Source organism: Strongylocentrotus purpuratus, unplaced genomic scaffold, assembly GCF_000002235.5.
Source record: "Strongylocentrotus purpuratus isolate Spur 01 unplaced genomic scaffold, Spur_5.0 spur5_scaffold_20, whole genome shotgun sequence".
Taxonomy (NCBI): Eukaryota; Metazoa; Echinodermata; class Echinoidea; order Camarodonta; family Strongylocentrotidae; genus Strongylocentrotus; species Strongylocentrotus purpuratus.
In genome coordinates, this window is record NW_022145606.1 from 48,088,969 (window position 1) to 48,105,687 (window position 16,719).

The following is a 16,719-nucleotide window of genomic DNA, read 5'->3' on the forward strand; positions in this document are numbered from 1 at the left end:
CAATAATAGAAAAGTTACGACAATTTTCAGAATACCACCCCTGGCTCAATTTTGACGGCATCGATCTGGCCCACTGTGTGGCTGTGCACTGCTAGCCGATCGGCGATGGTGGCCATGCTCATGGATATGGGGCACGGCCGTAGGCGAAGTTGTGTTAAATTTTCTAGGCCTATTCATATCTACCGTAGACTCTAGGGTCTAGATCGAAGTTAGAGTGTAGATTCTAATCTTTCCCATTCCCGTACTAGGCCTACTACAAGTCTAGATATCAATCTAAATATAACAGACGGAAACACGACACAGAAAAAGCTCAAATCATACCATAATCACGCGGAGACATCAGATCACTCACCCTAGCTTATGATGACCGGCTACACATCATGTCACCTAGCTAGTACCTTGGCGCTCCGCGGTTATACCCACCGCGCTCCCTGCATGCACGAATCGTAAGCGTGAGGCGCAGGCGGGAACATCACAGAGTTCATCGAGAGGTGATTCATCCACCGGGGTGGGAGCCCAAAATTTTGGCGCCCCTTCGATCCCGCAGTCAAATTATAAAAAATTGTGGACTCGGTAGGCCTCCCTCCCCAGCCTATATTTTCAGACATGCCAGATATTATGACTCTAGTCTCAGTCTGAACTAACATCATGCAGGCGTACATATTCTAAACTTAGTCGACACTATAATGGGTGACTTTTTTAAATAAAAAATTCTGAACATGAGGCAGGCTATGGTTTTGGGCACAAAAATTACTAACAATGGGGTATGATTTCGTAATTTTACTGTTCAACTGGAAATTTTCGCCCATTTTGACATCCTTAAAATGGGTACAGGTTTAGCGGCTTTAGCGCGGCACGGTACGTGACCCCCGTTGGAACTAAAATTTACGTCCTCCCCCCCCCCCCCCCCCCCCGTCCCCAATTTGGGTTTTTGCAAAACCATATTTACTCTGATTAGGCCTAAAGTTAGTGGGAGCGAATTATGAAACAAAATTATATAGGTAATCAGAAGTGCTCAATTAATTTTGAAAAGGAAAGGTAAACTGAAAAAGGGGTAAGCCTTTTTTATCATAATCAAACAGACACTCATCAAAAATGAATGGCACCTAGGAGGGAGGTATATTTAACTTATTTGATAATAATAACAAAAAGTGCTTTACAGTGTATGATTTAAGTGTCAGAAAATTAAAAGAAAACATATATGCTCCGCCTGTATGCTTTATAGACCGATTTATTAGCCCTACCATTTGTGTCATGTAAAACGGTCTCTTGTAAACAGAATATTGATAAATACAAATGATGTCAATAAGTGCAAATACAATGCAGTAAATATGTAGCATTTAGTTAAACCTTCTCTGGAGACAACACCATTAAACCAATGACACTATATGCACAGTATAGGCCTAGCTGCTAGAATGAAATTCTTTTCATACAGAGATCAGTGAGAATACCGGAAGCTGCAACACGCGCGTGCATATATTTCGCCAAGAGATGGCGTCGTTTAATATAATCGCTTACGAGGATCACTACCTTTCACACAGAGATCGTCCAGTGTGTCCCGTCGTGTGTTGTTGCGCGCATAAATCCATGAAATAGGGGACTACCTCCCAAACATCAAATAAAGTAGAGTGGCCCTCCAGTGGCCTAAAAATGACATGCTCATGCTAATATCAGAACCGGGGACGGTCCCCGATCATCGAGCGTCCCCAGTTTGAAGGTGTGTATTCATAGTATCGTCCCCGTTTGCACGAGGGCACAGACGCAGTACAGTGGGTCCTCATTATAACAAACTCCTTGGGACCTAGGAAATTACAGTTAACCTTGCATAACTCGAAGTCACATAAGTCAAACTTTCCCTAAGTCGAATCAAATTTTTTGACCAAACTATACAAAACATGTGTTATTTACATTTCCTATGTCAAATTTTGCATACGTACATATGTAAGTCAAACTATTTCTTGTGATCCCAACAGATTTGACTAATGCAAAGTTAACTGTACCTCTTTATATCGAAACCTTGTTATATCAGGGCTAAAAAAGAATAGAATACAAATAAGCAGGACCAGCAAAATTACCTTTTCATAATTAGAGTTTCTTTTAACAGTGCTCTTTATAAGGAGGTTGTAGCATATTGTTCCCAAAATAAGTTGTGCTTTCTAAATGAGAAAGATGGTTCTACTGAATTTCTTTCATGGCAAAGAACTGGCAAATAAATATTACAAATATGATATATCTATCATCAATTATTTAAAGGGAATGTGTCCACTGCAAACACCTTTACTGTATATTCTATGAATACCTTTAAAATGTTAAATACAAGAATAATTTTTGAGATACAGGGAAAAAAAAAAAAACCATAAGTCTTTGTGAGAATAATTCCCTTACAACGCTTGAAAGTGCTTTTTTTTTGCTCTATAAGTTAACAAAATGTGATCAGAATTGCAAAATATTTAGGATAGCACTATTAAAAGAACATTCTTTTCACATCAGAATGTCATTTTTCAACACTCCTTTTAATACTATATCAGGATTTCTCTTACAGCAATTATAATGTAAAAAATTAAAGGTACAGATTTACATCCTCTTTGTATCAATACTCTCAGGGAACAGATAATCAGAGTGATATCAATGACTTGTATCACAATATTTTTGCATACTTAAAAAAAAAGGAGTTTGTAGAAATATACATTTGTTTGTCCTGAATCCAGTATTAGGATACACTGTACATGTGTATACCTACATGGTGTACTTAGCTCAAATAAAAGTTAATATTCATTGCCTAATTGCCCTCATACATGTATATTCACCCCTTCAAGTGTTCAAAACTAGAATGGAAATTACTTATTGCATGCTTGATTCATTTCACTTCACTTTTGCGGCTAGCTTCCTCATTGTCATGCTTTTGCTACCCAGTTCATTAAACTTCTTTGATGATTCTTTCTTACGATTGCCGGTTTGCTTCTTGCAAAAGAAATGTAGCCGCGATGTGATAAACTTCGCAAGAAGTTTCCTTTTGATGTTATGGCAGTCTGCAAACTTCACATCTTCAGTTAGCTCTTGCGCTCGTTCTAGAAGCACACTCTTCACATTTTTTTCATCCATGAGCTTGTCTTCAGCCTCGCGGAACATCGCTTCGACAGTCAATATCATCTTGAATGTCTTGTCTGACACACGAAGAAGGCATCCAGTTTTGAACTCTTTCAGCATGGTGAGCTGTGCATCAGGATGTGTGTCTTCTGTGTCTTCAGCTGTCACCTCACTCATGCAAGTTTCGCAAGTTGTCTCGTTCTTCTTAACACTGGTGGCACAGTAGCCTGCAAGGTTGTAGAGGCTAGCGCGCTCTGCTGGAGGAAGACAACTGACATCGGGGTTGTCTGACAGGATGATGCCTGAGACTTCGACTTCCTCTGGGACCTGCACGTCCTGTTGCAGGAAATCAGCGAGGAATTCGCCATCATCTTGGCTGTAACTCCCTGAACGTGGCAGCGTGAGAAACTGGGCAGTGCTGATGAGTTTCAGGGCAAACTTGAATTCTAGTGGGGATGGGACCGGCTTCCTCAGGCGAACGACAGAAAACAGATTTTCCAAACAGTCTTGTGTTAGTCTACCTGTAAGAAGGTATTTGTGACCAGCATCAAGAAGCTCCTCAGCTAAGCTAAGAACTGATGTAGTAGTCAAGATGACCCCGGTTTGGCATGGCTTCCAGTCACCTTTACCTATCTTCATCCCCTTGAACACAGCTATGACATCTTGAAGAAATGACAGAGTTTCCTTGTATTTATCTGGCTTCATCTTGCTAAGGGCCAAAACAGGATGACGGCTTGTCATGATCTCGAACCAATGGTTCACCATTTCGATAAACCAAGCTGCAGTACGATGGTCTGCACCCCTGCTTTCTTTGTTTGCAAGGTAGATGAGGGCACTGCTCACATCATGGCTGATCACATGTGTAGCGCTGGACACTTTCATTTTCTCGAAGTGAGAAGGTGCAAGTTTGGCCTTGGTAAGCTTTGGTGCCAGCTTCAACTCGTGGTGCTCTTGGAAGCATGCAAGGTCATGAAGGGGGTAATCACTGACGATGGATGAGCGAAGATGATGGCGCTCTACGGTGTCTTTGGAAAGAACAAAATTCTGCCCACTTATTAGAGCTGACTTGATGTTTTTGAACAAATGAGGAACATCAGCGAGAAAATACAGCCAACCTTCTGTTTCATGCGGGTGAGGGATTCTGTAGACCGTCTGGCAATGTTTACCGCATATTATCCCAAACGACTTCCACATAGCCCGATTGGCGCTACCCATATCACTTGTTACTGCTTGGACATGCAGGCCGGTGTCTGCTGCACGACTGATGATGTCCAGAATGATGTCCTTGAAGACGGTTCCATCTGTTGAGCCACTTGTAAAGTGATAGCCAATCGTTTGCTTCCAGCGAGAGGTAACTCCACCGAGCATGAACACAAGCGCATGGTCAGCACTGCCACAGTGTCTTGGCAATGTCACATCGCCTACAAGGTGACCACTAGTGACATCATACTCGACTTTTTGTGTCAGAGACATTTCATCTAGTGTAAGACAGCAAAGTCGTTCTTCCTTAGTCAGACCATCAACTTTCAGCTTCAGCAGTTCAAAGGCCTGCGTCAATACACCTGGCTGAAAAGACATGTACTGTAACCTCCTCTGAAGTGTGCGTTCCGATGGTAGTGGGTATTGCAGTTTTAATAGGACTTTGTATCCTGCAGATCCGCATGAGAACCTCAGCTGTAGGGCCTTCTTAACTGTGGCTGGTGACCACTGTACCCCATTCATAGCCCGTCGTGACATAGCGTTTAGCTGATCTTTCCCAAAGATTCGTGCTGTCCGCGATTCCTGTTTCAGTTTAGCTTTCTGAATAGCTCTATACTGTTTCTTTGTTTTCCGAAGTTCAGTCTTCAAGGCCTTGATTCGCCCTTGCATTTTCATTCTTGGTTTACTTGGTGGTACACTTGATGTGGTGGGGTAGTTCTCGTCTTCTGTGGCAGTGTCTTCAACTGGAATAACAAATAACAGAGGAGAGAAAAAATTACAATAACATAATAAGAGAACAAAATGTAATTTGTACCCTTCATTTTGAGACAAACTTATGCAAGTTAATCCCTTTTCTAAATCACATTGCTAGCATGAACATCTTAAAAGAGGCATTTTATACCTCAAAATCCTCCAAGAAATGAATGAGCATAATTTCATGAAATTAATGGAAATTTCACATACCAGTTTCCAAATAGAATAAATGCTAATTTTTTTCTAATCATGGAAACTTGTATTTTTCAACAAATGAAAAAGAGGCCCTAGTTGTAGTCAAACAGATTTAAGGGACAGCATCTCAAATAATGGACAATTATTGATCTTTTTTATTTGTGTGTATGTGTGTGTTGGGGGGGGGGGCATTTATCTATTTGATTTCAATGAACATTCTAAATGAATAAGAAAAACAATATGCAGCTGTTTTTGAGTATAACAAAAGCAGTCTCCCCCCCCCCCCATGATGTAAGACAAATAATTTTTCACATGTTTTTATACAGTCCTGGGGAGTGTTTCATGAAGGGTCTTGTCAGTGATTTTCAGTGACAACTGTTATAAGCTACTGAAATCCATGCATCTGATTGGCTGAGAGCAACTTTGTTAGTGAAAATCACTGACAAGACTCTTCATAAAATGCTCCCCTTTACTTTCGATAAACTGCATACATGCAATCCTACAGAATGAAGGCACACATTTTGTCTTCTAGGCAATTCCACTGGTTGGTCCAAAATAGTGAATGTGAGTAACCAACTTCTGAAGTTTTGAAGCTGCATTTACTACTCTAATATATACATGTATGTGCAGTGTTGTGAATAAAACTCATTTACCTTTAAACACCTATAGTCAGAGAACAGGAGATTAAGAGGTTACTCAATATCTCTCTAAATGTAACGTGAGTAACCATGGAATTGCCCTTCTGTAGTTTGGACAAAGGAAGTTAAAATAACGACAGTAGTTTGATGAAAATGATTCATTGATTCAGTACGTACCTGAACTTGATGTTGTTTTGTCGGCTGGGTTAATACAGTAGGTATGGTCAAAGGAAACGCACAATTTCTTGGTAGCACTAACAGCGTTTGGTGTACAGGGAAGGCGTTTCAGAGGTCGCCTGGGCTTCAGAACACTGCGATGGCAGAATATGGTTGGTACTGCCTGCCACTTCAGTTTTTTCTTCCCATCTGCTCTTCCATTTTCAAATTGTGATTCATCGAAGTGAATCTGCAGAAAAGAAGATACAATTTTGTTAATTCTAATTACTCCCTGGTCCTAAATGTAGGTAGTGCTATATATTTCAACAAATGTCACTGCATCTTGTCACCCCCCCCCCCCCCCCTTCACATCACTAGGTCAGTTGGGAGAATATTAAAGTTGAACTTCTCATTGTCTGAAATTTAATAATTTTTCATCGACATACACATGCTGATTACTCTAATACAAAATCCCCTAATCTACTTTAACTAACTACACTTAGTGACACTGACAAATACAGAATCTCTGATGAAATCTCCAGTGGTGCTATGTTGGGTCTCAAGAAAGAGATTTGATCATATATGAACAAGGGCTAGTGTCGGAATTCAGGAGAGCAGTTTTCTCTCGTCCTCCTTTGGAGGGCATACTTTGTATGACTGAATCTCTTTGTTGAGACCCAGACATTAGCACCAATGCCTAGATTTTATCAGACATCTCACTATTCCACATCAAATAGTTTTGATTCTGTTGCATCACCAACAGCACATGCGGATACGCTAAAAAGCCACCATTTTCAAATGTGAATTACAAACGGAACCATGAAGACCGAAACATCTTTGTTGTTTAAAAAATTCTGAAACTCATTTTTTTGCCTAAATTACTTTTTTTGACATTTTTTTTGGTAAAAAAACTGGGTCAAAATGAAAATGTGATAGGCAGATTCTTCATGAAAAATTACACCTGATGGTATACTTTTGTTTTCATAACATTTTTTGTCATGATCCCCACATCAAATGATTTTAGGGAGGAAAAAATTTGGCTGAGAAAAAGGGCCTTATTGTTGGTGTTGACTTGTTTTTATTGTCCTCTTGTTCAGTCTCCCAAATCGGCCGTGCCCCTCTACTGCCAGTCTAGCGTTAACAATTAAGTTAGATCATAAGACTGGAGTGAAAGGATATTCATTTCTTTTTAAATTTCACTTTCAACTCTACTGCCAGTCTAACGTTAACAATCAAGTTAAGTTAGCTCATAAGACTGGAGTGAGAGGATATTTTTTTTTAATTTCACTTTCAACTCTGAAACTTCAAATTTGTACTCTGTCTTAGACCAGTTCAAGAAGTTGTCAAGAGACCCTGAATCAGGTTACCTAGCAATTTCTTTAATTAAATCTTGGTTAGAGTGATTTTGTGTCTGTTTTAAAAGAGTGCAGCAGACACGTTTCAGTGACAGTGGCCAGTAGTCAGTACAGTGGCAGTGGCAGTGCAAGAACCCAGAAATTCGAATCCACTCTCAAGCTTTTTAACAATAACATCTGAATTCTTGCTATTATTCACCATTCATGTGTTTATACATTCTAAGACTAAAAGTCGGTTGTTCTTTAAGGTTTAATAAACATTCTGTTCAGTTCTGGTTGAATTCTGTAGACCAATTCAGACAGAAGAAAGGCATGCCTATTATTCTGCAAGTTCAAGTTTACATACATAACCTATAGGCCTACACCGATATTAATACATGGGACCGATATGGCACTTCTTACCTCGCACAAACAAGATGAAGAAGTTGGTTTCCACCCCACTCTGCTCACTTTGTTCTCCCATATTTTTCGTCTTTGTGGATCTGCGGGGAACCTGTACATCTTGTACCCCTTCTCCGATTTATTGCTGCACCCGAAGGCGCAACAACCCGTCATTTTGTCGTGTTCTTTAAATCACTGACTGTCAGCTCGAGCTCGTTTGATATCACGGTGGCGGTAAGCGCTGTGCGCTGCACTGCGCTGCGGAGTGAAACAAAATGGCGCCAGGAGTCACGTGACCATCAAATTCCGGTCCCCCTATGTCGCTACTCTCTATATATAGGTACTCTAGTCAGAACAAGTGTCACGCGCCCCCTCGCGCCGTGATTTATGACCACGAATGCTTCATGATTCAGCCGCGGACCAAAATAACACATTTTTCGGGGCAATGTTGCAAGGAAAACGGCTCTAACATAACAACGTGCAAGATCGGGTAGCCAAATTTGGTATCAACTTGAAGCTTAGACATCAAAGAAAATGGTGGTATTAAAATTTAAGCGGTACACCGCAGAGATCTAAACATTTCTTCTGGATTTATAAAAAACATGGATAATTAGTCCATTTTTCAGTGAATTACCCTATAATATATCATGAAGATTGTGTTTCTATTAATTTTAACCCATTCATTCAACGAAATGAACTATCAGGAATATGTGAGAGCAATTTCATATCAATAACTTAAAAAATTCATGTTGAATTGAAAGATTTATAAAATGAGTCACTTTTGCACTAAAACTGTGAATATGTAGGATTTTGCTGTTTGAAGTTGTAAATTTATACCCTTATTGTGCATACCGGAATTCAATATTTCACTGAGGTATTCCTCTATGTATTACCTTTCAACTGGGCAAGAAAAAAATTGAAAAAAATAAATCACCCAAACTTAGTTTTGGCGCACTTTGGTTCCTCCCTGGCCACTGTGCATCGGTCCCCCATGGTCCCCTTTTTCTTATGTTAATTGAGAGCTTATTTGATGAGATAACCACATGTCAGTTAACCATGGAGGAAGGTCAGATCCCTCCTGGCCAAACTAGAGCAGCGGGGCTTTAATCAAGGAAAGTTCGTTTTCAGTCCTGACCGATTTTCATTCCAATGTTTTGTTTTAAGGTTCTTACCTTGTTGAATTTCAACATGAGTCAATCGGGAGCAGGAGGATGGATGTTTTTTATTCCAATACCAGGCATTTCAAAGGTTCCCTTCGAAGTCATCAAGGCTATGACGTCGAATGCCAAGGAATTCTATGTCTTCATCGATGACCATATTGAAGCTCACCAAAAGAATGGAGGGCCCGATATCCCCAAAGATTTCATCGACCAGTATTTGATTAAGTTGAAAGAAATGAAGGTAAATATTGCAACGGACGCACCTGTAAATGTTCACAGGACGTTTTGCAAATGTATTGCGAACGTTATGTGTTTGCTGACTCGATTGAGGTCAATATATTCCCAGATCGTCTTTATAGATCTTTATCAGGACTTCAAATATATCGTGAAATATTTTAATTCCAGTTTGTAATGTTTCATTCGAGTATTTAAAGGACAATCCCATCCTATGAAATAGATTGCAAAATTCAGAGGCGCAGATTGGTGAAAATTTGACCGAAAAGTGTCCGACAAACAGCGATGAATTTATGAAAATGCATTACAATGGGTATATGCTGTTTGCTAATTCTGGATAACCCGTATACGTTTTTGAGTTCCTATGGAGTGTCTACGAATACAGGAGGTCAATTTTTTTCTTGATGAAAAGGCGAAATAGGGCCTATGCCGGAAATTTCTGACAAGCCCGCAGAATTAAAGATAATTATAAAAGAGGGAAATAGAGAGAGAGAGAGAGAGAGAGAGGGTGAGGAAGGGGGCGGGGGTACCAGCACCTCGAATGAGGTAACAAGAGCGTAATCTTTGAGCTGTGTCCAAAAGGTAGTTCACTAGGGTTGGGCAGGAGGGGGGAGGGGGCACTGGACGGATATGCCCCCTCCCGCAACCATTAGTTTAAAGATGAAGTTGAGTTCTGGTCATGCGATTGCATTGTGAAAGAAACGGTGTGGAACTGACCAGAAAAGGTTGATCATCTAGCATATAAGAATTTGTGTGTATTGCAAGGTTCTGGAATCATCAAAATGATAAGAAATTTGGCCAAGTCTTGGTAAAGTTACAAACACTGTACACAGAAAGATGTATATGGGACTACACGAACACGTGGCGTAAAAAGCCGCCCCCCCCCCCCCCGATTTTTACGATGTTACATGCATATTTAGAATATGAAGGCATTTGAAGAGCCATGCTTTTCAGGGAACATGTCTTATCTGATATTCTTCCACACTTGCATAATAAGAATGAGTAATGCTCACAAATTATTGTTTACCTCTTCCCAGAACTCAACCTTCTCTTTAAACAAAATACATAAAAGAAATGCGGTTGATGTAGAGAGTAACATATAATTTACATCATGAGGGCATCGTGTTTAAAGCAAAAATGTTTGTCCCTTTTGCTTGCCAGGGAACGGAATCTTCATTCAGCCACAGTAGTCTTAAAGCCGTCATCTCTGACCTCTTCTTCGCGGGGATGGAGACGACTACCACCACGCTCAAGTGGTTTATCCTCTACATGATGGCCTACCCCGAGGTCCAGTCACGTGTTCAAGCCGAGATGGATCAGGTGGTTGGAAGAGAGCGATTACCAGGGTTGGACGATCGACAGAATCTTCCTTACACGTGTGCTGTGCTTATGGAGGTCAGTGGTGTATTGGCTTTAGTTTGCAGGTACAAACCCTGGTCAGTCGTAAAAGAGAGGCTGCACTATAAGACTACCATATGTCATAGTTGCTCCCTATATTGACCCAACCAGTAGGTAGCTGGGCTAGGCTTCTCTCAAGGCACAATGATTTTTTGATAAAGTGTCAAATTAGGGTCTGTGCTTGCAGACTATATTTTGCCTTTGGAGAGGGAGAGATAATCCGACGAATATTTGTGGTTGACTGCGTGAGTGTATGTGTCTGTCTGTGTTTTGGAGAAATCCACAAAATGAATATCGTAGGGCGTTGGCGAAGATATTAATCGTGTGTGTTGCACTGAATGTTTTCAGATTATAGAATTCGCAAAATGATTTTAAATAAAAAATATTCATATCTAAATTTACCAATATCAGTGGCGGATGCAAAGCCATAACCATTAAAAAAAAAATATCAAAATTTAATTTCCACGTGAAACTTGGTTACTGTTTATTAGTTACACCAATTTAGAATTTTCTGTTGATGTCGTATTTGTCTAAAGGTCCAGCGCAAGGGGGCCGTGGTTGCAATGGGGGTGCCTCACATGGCTGCTGCTGACGTCACAATCAAAGGCTACACCATACCAAAGGGTACTATCATCTTTCCTAATATCTTAAATGTGTTGAACAACAAGAACTTCTGGGACGACTCTGACGCCTTCACACCTGAGAGGTTTCTGAGTGATGATGGGACGTTGATCAAGAGAGAAGAGCTGATATTTTTCAGTACTGGTGAGCGCAATGGGTGGTAATCCCACCGCTGCCACCACTATAAATATAGGGTGGTATTCTGGAAAGCGGACTAACTTTAGTCCATGGTTTAATCCTCCGACTAAATAAGGAATGCCAAGTGTCCATATGAATATATTTTGAATAATTTGATATGTCCCCAAATTACTATGATAACATAATTATACCATAGTTATATTGTTGTTTATTACTTATGTTATTACATTTTATTCTAATTTAGTGACAGATTAAATTATTCAAAAACATATTCATCTGGACACTTTATTCCATACCTTGTCGGTGGATTCAACCATGGACTAAAGTTAGTCCGCTTTTGAGAATACCACCCAATATCTTTTATAATGGGCCTAATTATGAACATGTCATTGTGTGTCACCGGAAATATTTGAATAAAAGTACGATATACATAATTATACAGGACGTCAGAGGTGCTGGGTGTTGTATAATTCATAAGTTGTATAATCTTCTATTATTAAATTTGGGCTGCGAGATGGTGTTTATTTTATTTTCTTATGTACCTCGAATCATTTTTTGTGATTCTCGCTTGCTCGCCAAATTTTCGAAACTGGAGATTTCATATTCCGGCCAGAAATTCGGGGCCCTGTCGACATTGCGCTCTCTACGTCTTCATGGAAAGTAGAACTACATTTTCTTCAATGCTGAACCGATGATCGTCATGATAATTTCCTTTTACCTTATTGATAACCCTTAGCTAATTTTGTCAATGCATTCCTATCTCGTTACTGCCCACTGTTATACAATTTCCACACAACTGCGCCAGGAGTGTCATTTTTGACAGACATGGCGCGTAATATGTTCACTATCATTATTGTTATTATTATTTCTAAAATTCTATTTTGTATTTTTTTTTCAGGTCGCCGTGTTTGTCTCGGAGAGCAACTAGCCCGGATGGAGACGTTCCTTGGTTTTACCAGCCTCCTTCACCGATTCACATTCAAGAAGCCAGACAACTCACCACCATTGTCCTTTAAGGCAGTCCTGGGAGGTACAAGAAGTAGCTTACCCTACCTCACCTGCGCTATTCCAAGGGATTCCACTGAAAATGGTGCTTGATTGATTTGTATTAGTTTGCAGGCACAAATCCTAGTCAGTCGTAAAAGAGAGTATGCACTATACGACTACCATAGACCATGTAATATAGCTGTTCCTGACACCTACATTGACACAACCAGGTAGCTAGGCTAGGTTTCTCTCAAGGCACAATGATTTTTTGATAAAGTGTCAAATTAGGGTCTGTGCTTGCAGACTAGATTTGCATTGCTTTTATTTTTTCTTACAGCCCCATGCACTGTACTACTTGTAGCTACTTGCTTCCCTCTATATAGAAAACAATGCCTAAGCGGTGACCATTGGTCCCCCATGCATTACGAAAAGCTCTCGTTAAAACTATACCCCACCACTATAGCACAGCAGTCAATGTAATCTGGTGGGGTAGCACTACCCCAGATTCGTTTCTCTCGTTAAAACTTTGTAATCTGGTGGGGTAGCATGCAATACCCAGTTTCGTTTCTCTCGTTAAAACTTTGAGAGAGCTACTACTATTACACAGGCACCAATGGGAATCTGATGGGGTCTCACTACCCCACTTTCAATTCTCTCGTTAAAAACTTGGACAGAGCCTTGAGGCTCTGAGTGAGAGATTAAGATATTGGATTGCAGCTGGACTCTACATCATCTTACGTAATACTAGTGTAAACAAACTCTTACTGGGGTCTGCCTGAAAGGAAATGAGAAGTAGGAAATAAGTATTTTACTTGTTTTAAGATATTTTCATGTCCTAAAGTCACTAATAATTTAGATGAAGACCAAAATGAAAGTTCGAACGAAGCAAAATGACCCATAATTGGCGATATAACAACAATTTTAACTCTGGCAGCGAACCCCTGCATGTGTCTCTTTCTCCCTTCTCCCTTCCTTTCCCCTTGTACCATGCTTATCTCTCTCTCGCTATCACCTCATCAAGGTCTCGGTGGGGGTGGATTACAGCGCTAGTGTTTACTTAGGGCTTATCACAATCTCAGCTCTAGTACAAGTAGAAATGGTGAAAGTCAAATGGGGGTTTCAATTTTAAACGACGAGTTTTCGTCATGATACTCTTTTTCTCATGTTAATGAGAGCTGAGTTGATGGGCTAGCCACCTGTCAGTGACCAAGCTGAGTGGTCTAATCCCTCCTGGCCAAACTAGACAGACGGGCTTTAAAGTACAAAATGCCTTTATGCGTTCCAAACGGTAAAACTCAATTAGTGGTATTTTGTTTTTGAAGATCATCGCTTCCTTCGAGAAAAGTGTTTGACCTTTCTCTGTAGATCATTTTTCCACCAATCCGAGGAATCCATCACAAGGGATTATCAAAGGGACCCACGGCGTGAAGTCCTTTATGAGGGACTGTGAACATAGTTGATCTAATTAAAGAAAAACTTCAGTTCTGGTTTTTAAAAAAAGAATTCTCACAGGATCAAATGAAACTTATACTGAATGTTGAAGATTACAAATAAATGTAATTTGCCAAACAATTTTCAATTGGTAGAAAATGTTTACTGGCTAAGTAATAAACATAGAGAGATAAGATTTCAAGGTAATAGTAAGCCCGACACCATTTTGTGTAGTCCCGTATACATCTTTCTGCGTACAGTGCTTGTTATTTTACCAAGACTGGGCCAAATTTATTATGATTGTGATGACTCCAGAACCTTGCAGTACACACCAATACTCACATGCTACATGATCAAATTGTTCTGATCCATTCCAAACCTTTCCTTTTAAAATGTAATCGCATGACCAGAACTCAACTTTATCTTTAACTTCATGGACACAAGTGTAGTATAAGTTAAATCTTGAAATATAACACACCTCTGAAATCAGAACGGAAATCACATTTTAAAAGAGCAACCTTTTCTTTTCGCAACATAACGTTATTTTGTATCAATATATCTATTCGATTTCAGTGTTGGTATACATTAAGAAGACGCAAATTAAAGATACACTGTAGCTCATAAAGTTGGAATATTTTTATTTTACCCCAATTTATGGAATTATTTTTAAAAAAAACAGAAAATGCAATAAATTTTCAATAATTTTTTGCATTTTACCCCGGTCTCCAACATAAACAAATCCTCTGGACAGCCGTGCATTATGGCTCAAGGCATGGAAACACATACGATTTGTTTATGTTGGGAACAAAGGTAAAATGCAATAAATTATTGAAAACTTATTGCATTTTCTTTGTTTTTTATTTTATTTATGGAAACTGCCCCCTACCCTAGCCCCCGCTGCGTACAGTCATGATTCAGTGACAAAGCAATGGCCTCGTATCTGTGAGGCCCCAGGATCAAAACCGTGTCGATGTGCTATATTAGTACCCTTTTGTGGAGCATTAATTCCCATTACTGTCATTTATGACTTAAGGGCGTAGGTCCCCTAGTTGATAAGCATAGTAGCATTCGAAAACTAATAGTCGTTATTTTTCCACATAAAGACATTTTCAAGCCCCCCCCCCCTTTTTTTTTTAGGGAAGTTCTAAATTAGTATTATCTTTTAAATGCCGTTTGAATTTAACCTTTTCATTGTTGAGGCCTGCAAATGGGACATAGTACCTTTAAAGGCTCGTTTTTTCGCAACATTATGTTTTATTGTTTCGATATATATATATTTAATGTCAGTGTTTGTATAAATGGAGAAGACACAACGGCTCTTTCAGCTATATTTTTGTTAACAACGTTCAAATCTACATGCAACAAAGGTCCTTTACGAATTCACTGAGCTATCTATTATATAACAAAGCGTACTTGTAGTACATTTATGTCATCATAAAAATAAAATTGCCGAGGTTAACGGCGATCTTACTGGACGATCGAGGCTTACTACGATCCTAATTATAATTGCTCAAGAACAGTCATAGTTTCGTATGTTAAATCAGAGAGTAATTAAGTGCACGTACTAAAAGTCTAATGATAATATATTCTACACAAAATAAGGTATAATTAATATTTCTGTCTACTCCAGAATCTGGCCTATTTAATTTTGATCTCCACCGCACCAACGCTACCTCCCCTTACTTAGGCCAAATTAAAAAAAAAAACATGTTTAGCGTCCTGTTCTTTCAAAAAGTAGGAAGGAGGAGGGCCCTTTTTTTTTTTCTTTCTTTCTTTCAAAATTGCAGGCACAAACCCTGGTCAGTCGTAAAAGAGAGTCTGCACTATAAGACTACCATAGGCGGTGTACAATAGCTGCTCATGATACAACCAGTGGGTAGCTGGGCTAGGCTTCTCTCAAGGCACAATAATTTTTTAATAATGTGTCAAATTATGGTCTGTGCTTGCAGACTTAAAGCCAAGGCTGGGCTGATGAGCGTAAATATAAGTTTGTTGATAACGCCATCTTCGGCGGCATGAATCAATACGTGTGTATACTGTATAGAATATAAAGAACCAGGCAGATTCTGGACTAATTACTGTCTAGCTTTGTCGGTGGCCTCGAAGAAATAATCAAGAGCTCTGTTCTATTAAATGGATCCATAACATACGACCAGCTGTGTGCTCTCTTTCTTTCATTAATTGTTTTTAAGCGTCTCTATGAATCACTCTCATAATTTTACATAATTACAAATATGGCATAATATTTAAAGAGTTTCTGAGAGCCATAGGCACAATAGCACATATATAAAGACGGATAAAGATACAGAGACAATAGAGAGAGAGAGAGAGAGTGAGAAAGGGTGGTAGAGACACACAGAGAGGAGATAAAAAGAGTATTAAGACAGGGAGAAGGACGGAGAGGAAGACAGGGAGAAGGACGGAGAGGAAAAGAGAGGTACAGAGCGAGAGAGATGGGGTAGAGACAGACAGAGAGAAGAGAAAAGAGAAAGGGGAAAAAGAACGGAGAGTGAGAGAGTGAGAGAGGGAGAGAGGGAGAGAGAGACAAAAACAGAGGGATTGGGACAGACAGAGAGCAGAGAAAGAGAGGGAAAAGGACGGAGAGGATGATAGAGGGAGAGAGAGAGAGAGGGTTATGGACAGACAGAGAGGAGAGACAAGCAAAATTAGGGAGAGGGATGGAGAGGAAGAGAGAGTGAGAGAGAAATAAAGAAAGACTAAAAGAGACGGAGAGGAGGGGAGGGATAGGAACAAGTGGAGAGCGACAGACCCTATCTTACTCAGCTTTTTCATTTTTTTAGTTAATTGTTTTTTATCATATATTTGTATACACTGTAGTCTGATTTTCTTGTTTTTCTCTCTCCTTTTGGTCTTGTCTCACTTTTTCTTGCTCTCTCTCTCTCTCTCTCTCTCTTTCTCTTTATTTCTCTCCTTCATTGTAATACTACGATATATCAATAGATTTGTAAGACAGATTATTTTACT

General features: G+C 39.6%; 1 protein-coding gene across 1 annotated transcript; it reads left to right on the top strand.

Moving 5' to 3' along the window:
• The first annotated feature begins 10,371 nt into the window (after nucleotides 1-10,371).
• LOC115927143 (cytochrome P450 2D6-like) lies at nucleotides 10,372-12,600 on the top strand. Its single transcript, XM_030992612.1, has 3 exons — nucleotides 10,372-10,554; nucleotides 11,094-11,322; nucleotides 12,215-12,600. Exons 1-3 carry the CDS (start codon nucleotides 10,387-10,389, stop codon nucleotides 12,412-12,414), a joined length of 597 nt encoding a protein of 198 aa, XP_030848472.1. The 5' UTR covers nucleotides 10,372-10,386; the 3' UTR covers nucleotides 12,415-12,600.
• The last annotated feature ends 4,119 nt before the right edge of the window (nucleotides 12,601-16,719 follow it).